General features: G+C 33.3%; 1 protein-coding gene across 1 annotated transcript in view; it reads left to right on the top strand.

The window, feature by feature from the left end:
• The first annotated feature begins 839 nt into the window (after positions 1 to 839).
• The window catches only part of LOC115246242 (thrombospondin type-1 domain-containing protein 4-like), a 23,226-nt gene continuing 11,455 nt past the window's right edge, over positions 840 to 12,610 (top strand). The window contains exons 1-3 of the mRNA XM_029824952.1: positions 840 to 1,279; positions 4,915 to 5,204; positions 11,189 to 11,336. Of these exons, the coding sequence (XP_029680812.1) occupies positions 5,163 to 5,204; positions 11,189 to 11,336 (190 nt within the window). The 5' untranslated portion in view covers positions 840 to 1,279; positions 4,915 to 5,162. The remainder of the gene's footprint in view (positions 1,280 to 4,914; positions 5,205 to 11,188; positions 11,337 to 12,610) is intronic.

Below are 12,610 nucleotides of genomic sequence, written 5' to 3'. Positions count from 1 at the left end.
GTGTTCACTTAAAAAAAAAAAAAAAAAGATTAGTTTTAAAATCGTCAAAAAATTAAAAAGCAATATATATATATATATATATATATATATCGATCAAATTTATATTGGAGTTGTCATATTCGTTTAAAATCTCATCATCGTAAATGAGGAGAAACAATATTCCAAAAAAAAAAAATCTATATTCTGCAGCTTTGCTAATTATATGTAATACCACAAACACCACAATAATAATATTACAAACTAATTATAATACCACAAACGCCATAAACCATATATCTCTGGTTTACCTTTGGACCACAAGTTTAATCTGTTATCAAAGTTCAATTGTAGCGGATATGCCTCAAAAAGTTTACGTTTATGTTTTAAATAATAAAATTAATGAAATGATTTTATCAATAAATTAATTTGAGCCTTATCAAAATATTTAATATTTTATCATCGGAAATTTTATAAAAACGTGGTTAAAGGTATTTTTTTATTTGACGTACACCATATTTTGGAGATAAAAATATACGTAAGGATATACTTTTAGTTTTTATAATATCATTGAATGTGTTCTTCAAAGGATTGTGTGATAGATCTAATCAATATATTTCCTGAATGCATTTTCCTTGTGTTATTTAAATTTTACATTATGAAACGAAGAGAGAAGCGGACGTGCATCGCTATTAAAATAACGTCTTTATACTTCGTTGCCAGGTGACGGCGCCATGGCGGAGGCACCCAAAGCTCGATTCCGAGACTCCACGCGGGCGTATAAAGTCAGTCCTGCACCGACGGGAGCCGTCAGTACGAAACGACACCTCTGACAGAGGAACTCGGCTCTCGGTCTCCCCCAAGCTGCAACATGCACCTCTTGCTGCACTTTGTCTAGTTTTACGCGCGAGATAATACCAAAAAAAAAAGTATCGGGCAATAAAAAAGTCCCCCGTGCAGCTATTCCGTAAACATATCCCTGCACATTTGTAATTGCGATATTGATAAACATTGTTTTGCATCAATCGGAACTGCTGGTGAATTAATCGGCGATATATTAGCTTATAAACCAAATACACTTACATACAAACATTATTCGTTCAAGATAATCGTGTAATTAAAGTGCGTTTAATTGTAATGAATCTCATATCACTAAAATGTGATAACAATTTGCTCTGCAAATTCGCAAACGGGAGACGTATTTTGTGATTGATGTGAGAGTTGATTTTGGCTACCGTGTCCGGTTTTAGTGTGCTCGTTCTCTGTCAACAGTTGTACGTACAATTTAAACTCAATGCAACAGGTTAGTCAAGTGGTTGCATCGATCACAACTTGATGTAAATATTGTTTTTCCATTAAATGCAAACGTAAACAATTTTTTAACGCTTTAATTAAAATTAACAAAAAATAATTATTTTAGAATTAACAATTATGAAAAATATGCCATTACTTATTTTAGTTATAACTCTGTAAAATATATTTTAAACCGTGTAATTTTTAACACAATAATAATAAATATAATTTTACTCCTAAATCAGATTAAAAACATAGCTAATTTTATTAATAAATTATATACATAAATATTGTAATAATATGTTATATGAATATATTATAAATGTTATATGAGTGGTTAAACAAATTAGTATTTATTTCGATAATTAGAGCTTGAATAATACCGTTCAATTTTACTCTCATTATAATTATCGTAGTTTACATAATTACCAATGTAGCAGTTAACGAAGCCGTAGTCAAAAATGTGTAAAGCTGTGATTAGTGACGTATCGCTTTCGTTCCATTCGTTCGAAAATTATTCCATGTTCAGAGTCTTATTCACAGAGTCGCCTTTTGCAAACGCGTATTAATAGTGCGGTAATGCTGACGGTTCGATAATCGTAAAAATAAACGGTACACCGCGACTTGCGTAAGAAGATTCTCCTTAAATGCTCCATCCTGCCACGATGCGACGTGTTTTTGCTGCAATAAAATTACACGTCTAATAAACAACGTTTTATATAGAAAATGTACACACGAAAACGCATGCAAATAATTTCCCAATGAGAGCTTTTATATGCATATGATATTTTCAGCGTACATATAAGAGATCTGTTCACAGCTTATCACATAGTAATTTAAAAACAATAATTATTACCACATTGCATAAAATTATAAAAATTAACACGGTTGCTCATGAGAAAGATTTTACTCTTAATAATTAAATTTTAACGTAACTTCCGGCAGAAAAAATGAATTGGTGTCATAGAAAACGTTAATATTAGCTTGTCGACAAGTGAGCTATTGCAATTTAATTTACACGTTATGTTGAATAAATTATAATGCAATACTGAGAAATATCAATTAAATAGTGACTCTGGTAAAATCAACTGCTACAAATCGTACGAGATATTAACGTGGTCGCGTAAAATTTTTTATTTAAAACAATAATTATTTCCAACACGAGGTATAGAGTATTCACAAAAAGTTAATAAATTTATTCCGTACAATTATGCACGTGCGCGACTTATTCGTTATCCGTGCGGCCGGTCTATGATTTGTTGGCAACTTGCATTTGACATGCACTCTCGGGCCGGTAATAATTGTAAGCTTAATAAGCAATTCGTATGCAATTCAACGATCGTATATTGCGCATGTTAATTTACATTTATCACGCATTTGTGCGCGTAAATAATGCGTGTTGCTATCCCATATCAGAGTGTCAGATCGACAATCTTTTTTCGATATTATGTGGATACACGCGTTTGTCACCGAACAAAACGCGACGCACTTACGCGACAGCATTGTGCACATGATGCGGTGCATTGAGATTATCACTATCGGGGAACTATCGCATTTCAGAATATACGCGACAGCCGGAGCACGTGAATGCTCTCACTCGCGTGTTCCGCTTCTACAAAAATTCCTCGACCGGCACCACTCGACTGCCGCGAATTTATCACGGCCGATTATGCAAGCGCAGTCGCATAATTAGCGACGCGACTCGGTTTTGTCGGTGATTTATCTCACTACGCGGGCATTAGACTCGTACGGAGACAAGTTCTCCCCATTTGGTAAACGATCAAGATTAATTACGATGCATATCTGAGGTTCTTATAATCCATTAATTGATTTCCATTGATTGACTTTGATCAAAAAATATTACATAAATTAATTTTGAGCCGAGATGTAAGAGAAAAGTTTTGTTCGAAGAAAATTTCACGAGATATTTTAACTAAATTTTGAAATATCGAATTGCATTATATTATAAAATGCGATGAATAGAGAAATTTCCGATTCGTGCAATCTACGGATTAATTCTAGCTTCAGGCTACTCCACCTTCGATAGGTCGACGTACGGGTAATATAAGTTCTTGTCTAACGCTCACTAGCAACTGGAGCATGAAGGTATTATACGTGCATATGCACTCACATGCACGCCAGCCGATGACTTCTCTAATATCCAATTTCCTTCGCCTTGGATAGTCTCTCTAGCGTCAAGCCGTAACATTTGATTTGAATGTCAAATCAATCGTTTAAGTGCAAACAAGTCATAACGATAATTAAGTCGCAAGCTATTAATTAAATCAATAGTATGTAAGATTTGACTACATTAATCATCATAATCAAATGTTATTAATCTCTATCACTTTAGCATTGCTTAGAAATAAATATATTTCTAGTTGGGTACACACACACAACGCAAACTACAACGATAATTACTTTCTCAGGTACAAAATTTAAAAAATAATTTTGTTAAAAAAATGCAATTGCAATAGTATAATTAATTGAATAGCAATTATTACATACACATTTTATATATCAATATTATTTCAAATGCAAAAATTATTTATGCAGAAATTTATATATGCGAGTGTATTCATAATATTTGAAATTTTATTACATATTATGATAACTTTTTATATACATATATATGTATATTTATTTTAGCCTACAATTCGATTAATGCAAGCTGCAGAGATAATTTAAGAAACAGGCCAAAATTTTTTTAGAAATAATGCAACAGTTGACTCACTGATTAAAAAAAAATCAAATGTTAATCGGATACTAAATATTCTCGTTTGGAATTTAGAGAAAACAAAAAGCTTGATACTTGTAACTAATTGCATAAATTTTATTTCTACTTTATCTAACAATAAATCATATTTGACAATATATAATGTAGTTTGTTTTAATAATATTTTATTTAAAATAATTCTTTTAATTTAATTTTTATAAAAAAAGTGACATAAAAATAGAGACACGAGTTAGAAAACAATTGTGAGTGAGTTCGAGAGGTCTATGCAAAGTAATAAACCGGTCACTTAAGACACATCTTATTGAGCGCTAACACATATTATGCAAAATTGAATTTATAAAGGTTCAGTAAAGGTTTCGTAAAATTGCGGACCTCGTCGGAACTTTATGAAGACGATGATGTAAGTGCATTCCGCGCATTTATGTCAGTAAATCGCTGGTTTTCATCTTTAAAATGATACAACGATAATATTTTTATCATTACCATTCGCAAAATATCACGGAGATGACGTTTGAAGATTGAATAATTCCGCAGAGTTTGCATGGTAATCGCGCGAAAAGATATGTATTAAAAGAAAATATTACGAAAGAATATCTCTAGAGTTAACTTAAAAAAGATTCTTAGTTTGGAGAGACAAGAGATTATTTTAATTTTTAGCCTTTGATTACAGCATGTTTAAATAAACATTATTGATAGAAATTAATTATATCACGGTGCAATTAATTTGAATAAAAGAAAAATAAACAAAAAGTTTTTAATTTTCTAAATTATTAAATGTATATTACCAAAAATATATATATAGTACTAATACTAATAATTATAATGTGTTTTAAATATCTATTATATATAATATTAGAAAAAAAATTTGAGAGAGGGATTTAATATAAATAAATTGAATATTTAAACAGGAAGTTGCACGGAAAAGTGTGAATAAAAGAAAAATTCTTTGACGATTTACAAATCTCTATCGCTGATAGAAGAAAGACTTAATCGACAGAGAAATCAATTGACATCTCAACGCGCAAGTGAAAAATGGCTTAGAAATCAGAGAAACGCAGTGGAAGACGGAGAGCGCGATCGACCGGAAACCGCAGCGGAGATGCGTCAACAGTGAGACCGACAGAAAGAGAAAGAGAGTGAGCGAAAATCCCTCAAGATGCATCTACTCATCTTTACCTTTTTGCTGCTATCTTTAACGGTAAGGCATAAGCGCAGCGCGCGACTAACATATTGACGTGTGATTTATCGCGCCATTAACACGGCCAGCCGGCCGCAACCCCAATGTCAAACTCGTATGTCAAACGTGAGCGAAATTGTTCGTATATATGTTCCGGCATATGTCATGAACATTGCGCTGCCGGTCACAACCATTGAGATCGATCACGTAATTTTCCCTCAGTCAGAAAATAAAGAATGAAAGTTTTCACACCATTGGTGTGAAATAGCGTAATTCCATTAGATAAGATTGACACGAGACTAGAAATAAAGATGGATAGTAAAAAAGGAAAAAGTTTCCTCTTCATTATACGATCGAGATTTTAACAAATTATAATTTTTGTTATTAAATATATTTTAATTAATTTTAAAACAATCCTTGGTTTCTATATTTCATTAAAAAAATAATATAATAAAATCAGAAATTTTTTAAAATTTGTATATTCATTAATCTTGAAGATATATTGAATTGGATTGTTTTGGTATCTCTATTATCTTTTTTTGGCTCGTGACCTTTTTTCAATCGACGATGAGAGACTCTCGTCGACGATAGCTCGGCTTCCACGAGGTAATAAAAAAAAGTGTTACACGGCGACAGATTCTTCGTTCCATGCTGATAAGAGTCTTTCATAAGAGAGAGAACGTAGCTTTATCTACATACATGGCGGAAATTCTCCGAAAATGCGCGCATATATTTTCGACGATGGTTAATGCACCGATGCGTAGTTAACGTCATTGGATATGGTAGCTAGAATAAATTTCCGAGAAACTTGTAAAGTGAAATCCTATATAAGACAAATAAAATAAAATATTAAACATAATAAAAAATTATATGTGAAAAAATTATATATATGAGAGAGAGAAAATTTTTAGAATAATTAAAATTTTAATAATAACTTTATGAACTAAAAAATAAAATTATCTTTTAGCCTATTTTGATAATGGAAATATTTTTTAACTCTGTAATTAATTCTAAACTTTATATTTTTTATAAAAAATGATAGCAAGTTTCTTAATCAAATTTGTACATAGAGCATGAAAAAGTATGTTTCTCATTGTTCGTGTATTGTCCATCTATGCCTATGCAAATTTCCGGTTGTTAAATTCAGATCACATGGCGTGATAGTGCTTATGCTACACATTAATTAATCACATTCGTGCCAATGAAAAACACAACGTGACGAGAGCAATTTTGTGAGGAAAAAATCTAAAGTATTACTTTGCTTTTTATAAAAAATTGCGAACGTATTGCAGGATGCTAATTAGAACAAATGATCAACCTTGTATACTAACATCATCATAATATTACCTCGACTGGACCAACCGGCTCGCGCGTGAAACGCTGTTTTATTAGCATAATTCAAACGCTACTGGCGCCTAATTACGGGTAATTTAAGGACATGCGAGGATCGTTACTCTCGCGAGAACGAGCGGCAGCACGCAAAGACGACGAAATTAATCGAACTTTCAGGTAATATAATATTCGCATAGTCGGGTTTCGGCATCCGTCGTGTAAGTTATGTTTGAATAGCTAGTATGTTTCAAATGTGTTGAGTAGGAAGTCTCGCTTAACGCATTCTTGCGGTTAAGTGTTGTCGGCGGTGTGTATTTTTAGAATGGCAGAATAATATAATCGGAGCAGAGAATGTGTACAACTTCCTGCCATATGATTCGAACTCCGATCGCGAATCTCAAACGTTAAGAAGTTGTCAAGCAATTATAGATTTTATAATTTCTATATATATTTCTTTTATTCTCTTAATATTAATGTTTGGTAATCTTTATTCCTTCCGCAAGAAACTGTTAGCTCTTTTAATACATATATAGTGATAAAAAACTTTTTTTATATGAAAAATTTGAAGATGAAAGTTGAAGATTAACAGAGCAAATTTCTGTGTTCTTTACTTTCTTTATAAAATTTTTAATGCAAATTTTAATTGCTATTCTATATCTGTATATCCTATATTGTGAGCGCGAGATGAGAAAATTAAGATGCAATAGGATGTGAATATGAACACATTTGTGGAGAGACATTAAGATCTGATAAACGATGTCCGCTGAATCGTTAAAAAATTCTGCGGATGACTATTGTTTTATTTTTCTACTACCAGCAAGATAGCAGCTTTCACTCACTTGAACATATTTGACATGTTTATGTGGCGACTATTCGTCTTCATTATTGTGGCGCCAGAAGTTTGCGCCGACCGTTCCAGCACATGTCCTCGGCGCGCATGCCGCACAAAATCGCGACGATGTCTTTATTTTCTGTATATCTGTTTCATTTAATAACTTGTGAGATATCTCGTCGGATCGAGAACGGAACTGAATTTTTTCGTCTGGCTACCGAGAAGATGTCGCATGTCATCGGCCAATCTCTTTGTCGCTTGTCGTCGTCTGTGTTCTTCGCGTTGAAACATTTTATATGCTCGACGTTTAAGTGTTCGTAGTTTGTAAATTTTGTTAATTCTGTACATGAAAGATAATGTGCAAGCTCTATTATTCAAAGTATCTCATAGAAATCTTCACGACTCTTGTGACAGTACATCGCGAAAATAACTGGGCGTATTTTCTATCCTGACTTGAAAGGAACGAACGCAATAAACCTGCTATGTTGAAGACATTAAAATATTCGTGCCACGTTCGAAGTAACGATGTTAGGATTTGATGAAATCCATGCAAATACATCTTTTTACTAAAAATTTTACGAAGCATTTTTATCGCGTTTTATTCTGAATACCGAGATCATTAATAACATTATAATGATTTTCTTATTAATTAATCAATAATTTGTCCATATGATAATTATAAGTCAGAAATTCAGAAATCATTTCCGAAAGAATTTTAATGTTTGACCCAATAGCGGATCTATAAAAAAAGCGTCGCGATGTATAAAACGCAGCGGGTTCGTCATTATGCGCCACATTTAGGGCGATGGGGATTTAACGGCTTGAGTGGCTACAAAAATAACACACTGAAAATAAGCGCTAAGCAGAGATTCGACGTTGGATATCATCGTGAGGCGATCGGCTCAACGCCGTCGATCTTGATTATCGTAAAAAGGAAGATGCGCCGCGCGCGGCGCTGTCTCGGGTTTATTCAACCTCTCTCTTGGCGGTGACATTACGCATAATCCAGCTAAGCCGGTGTTTAGAAAGTGCATTCGTTTTCCTAGATCGCGTTTCTACACGCTGCATTGTTCGTCAGTATAAATATGGATAGATATAAACAGAAACATGTTGCGCACGAAAACTCTATAGTGACATTATTTTTATACCTTGATAAGTGACGAAATATACAAGTCGCGCGCGCGTCTTTTTTTGTTACCGAAATTGATGAGATAATTAAATTAATGAGTTAAATGTGTAAAACGAGTCGGTTAATTAAACGAGAGGAACGATATACATGCGCGATGTAATCTCAGAGGGAACCGAGGAGACCATTCAGTCACCCGAAGATTCCCTCTTAATCGCGTATTCGTACGTTCCTCTACGGTACGCGGAGTGTACATACGCGCGCGCGTTATTTTATCGCAGTGTAAACACCTGATGCGGCCAGAGGAGGAAGCTACACGTTTCACAGGCTCGACAGAATTATGGCTCGTTCATTATTATTTACGATGCGATTCCAATAAATTTCGTTATTAACTAACATAAAGTTGTTTTACTTAAACGCACAGTTTTGTGTTTTACAAAGAAACACTTATCAGTGATATATTTATGATGCCCAATCTAAGTTTAATTTTCTAATGGTTGCGTATATAAATTCTATTTGACATAAAAATCAGATTTAATTGGATCTAATAATATTTTATTGTAATTCTCGTAAAAGTTAAAACTCGACAATAAACTACTGCAAATCTGTTCCTTATTTTTGAGAAAGTTTCGCTAAAAAAAGACATATGATTCTTGAGAAATTATTTTGATCCTGTATCTTACACAATCATAAGAGTCGAAACCATTAGTTCTTCAACTAGATTATAAATCAGAGGAACATTTGTAATTCGTTTATTTATATCATTTTTGATAGAGTTTCGAAATCTTTCTCTCTCGCGATCTATTTCGCGGCTTGAGCATTTAACGTTTTACGCCACTGTACATTCATTGTTCGCCGCCGATTTATAAATTTGCTCATGCGATATTCATACAATTAACATCGCGCGATCGCGCGTATACAAACGGCAAGCCAGTTGACATTCATCCCGAGTTAATCCAATTGGAGAGAGGAGTGTCAGTTTGGGCGCGGCTTGATGTGCAGTTTGCGCCGATTAGACCTGGTTGAAAATGAATGGCCAGACTCGATCGAGTCCCGTCACTCTTTCAGAATGATCCCCGACGTGTAAACTGTCGAATTATGATGTTGCAATTATTTTTACATGCTGAGCAAAAACTCTATTGCTAAAGAAAACCGAATGAATATAAGTCGATTCTCTTTACGATTTTTACTTATTTGTTTTAATTATCGTAAATTAATTATTTTTATAACTTATAAATAAATTATTCATTTTTAAGTTATTATTAATTAAATAGAAGAATGCAATACATATATAGAGTGCTCTTTATCAATTTATAATTTTCTGTTTTTATTATTGATTTTAGAAATAATAAACAATTTTCTCACATTTTAGAAATTTAATAAAATATCAGAATTAATAAATAGAATTATTTGTGATAGTGTTATAAAACAGTGTGAGAATAATTTGCCAGAGCAATGCTTAGAGAAATGATTTATTGCAGATACTAGCAATCGAAGAAGCTTGTGGTAGATTAGAAGAAACTAGCATGGACCGGTATATGCTACAAATGGGGCCACGTGGCCACATACAGGCCGTGATAATACTTTAATCGCGATTCAGGTCGAATTGCGCATCTTGCATCTCTAGCCACCGTTTGATGGTTTAATTAACCTTGATGATTTTACGCGGTGATCTAGCGAGAAAGCAAAAGCATTCCGCAGGTTTCGATGTAATGGATCTTGCTTTCAAGCTATTTTAGTGTTTTCATGCATAGGGTGTTTAGAAAAAACGAGCACAATGAAGATAATTCTAATTTAACTTTTATCCCGTTTTATTTTTATGTAGAGAATGTATATTTCTTGAAAAAATTTTATTTCTAAATATGCTATGTTATTTGTTCTAATTTAATCTTATTGCAAAATTTATCTTTAATATCAAAATATATAAGGGTTATGTAAATGATGTTCTCTTATACACTTACGCCACTTTTCAGGATTGACATCTCTCGTATTTATTTTCGTGCAAAGTGAAAAGTGGGTGCAGTAATTGTGCAGATTTAAAATACTCGTCTTCGTCGAAGAATGAAAAAAAGATAACGCAAAATTAGGGCTGTCACAACGTAAATATAGACGACGACTTGCCGTTTCAATTCGCCTGCATTCTGTCACATCGTTCGGCTAAACGTCGCGACAGCCTGTTAGAAATAAAAAGTCGTGATATCAAAGTTTTATGATCAGAAATCGAAATATAGAAAATAAGAACTTTGTCATCTAAAAAAATATTTTGCAGCTATTAACGGATCTTTTTATTGCATTGTTTGCAAAATTTTTACATTATTTTGCGGCTTTGTCACGCGCCGTAATCGGTGCACCGAGATATTTATCAAGCATACAAGCGCATCGCCTGTCTGCATCGGCCATCTGCCTGCGGGTGTGCCATTTCCTATTAATTCATTTCGCAGATTCGCATCAGCGCGATGAGAGAGAAAGAGAGAGAGAGAGAGAGAGAGAAAGAGAGAGAGAGTCTCTGACTTCCACTAATTCTGCTTTGACATCTGGAAAAATAGAAGTGCGACCAGAAACGTCATTCGTCGCCCACGATCAACAAACTGGTCAGACTTTGATCTTGAATGCTAAAACTCCAGTTGAAGCTCAGTCCTGCAAAGTCACATGATTTATTATCCTTTGTGTGAATTTCTCTATCGTCATAACGCGTGCTACCACCGATTGTTTTAGGGTGGCGTAAGATTTGGCAACGGTCATCTGATAGATGGAATTTTCACGGAACCGACTTTGGAACCGGGTTACAATTTGGTGGCGGTGGTCCCACGTGGCGCCTTGGCATTGAACGTGACCGAACTTCGTCACACGCAGAACTATCTTGGTAAGAGAAATATCATAAAAATTTGTGGCTACTGATTATAAGATAAATTAAGACAGCTAAACTATTTCTGTTTAGTTTTACGTTAAATTTTGTACTATACATTTTAAGCGCGTGCGTATATATTTGTGTACTAAATAAGATTATTATATAATCTTTATATAATCAATATATTTTATATCTTTTTAATGCTTATATTAGTATAATATTTTTTATCATTATATGATTATACGGATTTGCTAAGATGCTTTGACGTTTCTAGTTATCTTCTAAAATCGCGGTATTATAAAATGTATAAATATTTCTTTTTCGCGATGGAAAGTAAAATAAGAAAAAAGTTGACAGTAATTGCTTTATTATTGCAAGATTGATATTGTAGCGCATGTGCAACTATGTATATTGTGCAATGTAAATTGAACGTTATATGATCAGGACGTGACTAGCGCGAGATTCTTTTTATTAACGTTCCCATCAAGATCCTATCAAGATTTTAACATTAATTACGCGATTGGCGCCAGATAAAATAATCCAGTGGAATATCGTTGTGGATTTCGTGGAAATCGCAGGCAACCGGTTGCGAGGAATGCATTTCCACCTACCGTGATTTCTCACCGTTTATGCACTGTTTACGGTAACCCGTCTACGTGGTCGTTAAACAGCGACCGCACCCGATGATTAAGATCATCGACGACCCGCGTGAATGATTACATGCAAAAATTAATTCACAACAGATACTTTGTTTATGCAATCAAAAATGATTGGAAACACGATTTAAAATATCTAATACCACTAGTCTCTAATAAAATTACAAAATCATTATTTAGGCTTGCATTAAAAAAGAAACATTTATGAAAAGCTACAAAAATTTTAACTATTGGAAACAAATGCAAATATTAAATCAATGGTATCAGGTTAAGCATTCGATTAGTCATCTGTGCCAAATGTCTGGGTGATTCCTGAGAAAAAGTCTTGAAGGATAATAGCTTATCATAAAACAAGACATAAAGACAAATGTCGTTATTAATGGTTATGACTATTGAATTTGCGAAAACCAATCGATTTGTTTTCTCTTCAGTATAATGTGCGTAAAATAAGGTATTAAAACACTTTATGTAACTAACCATGTATATATGCAAATTTTATGCTATATAATGATCTCCTTGATTCTTAAAAACTATACTTTTTGGACGACTTAACATATAATAAATCGCAATATTTTTACAATAATAAAGAATCATATGCAAGCTATTTTTATTTATTTAATTTATATTATATAT

This window comes from Formica exsecta, unplaced genomic scaffold (genome assembly GCF_003651465.1).
Source record: "Formica exsecta isolate Colony F162 unplaced genomic scaffold, ASM365146v1 scaffold1417, whole genome shotgun sequence".
Lineage (NCBI taxonomy): Eukaryota > Metazoa > Arthropoda > Insecta > Hymenoptera > Formicidae > Formica > Formica exsecta.
This window is presented reverse-complemented; position numbering and strand designations above follow the sequence as displayed.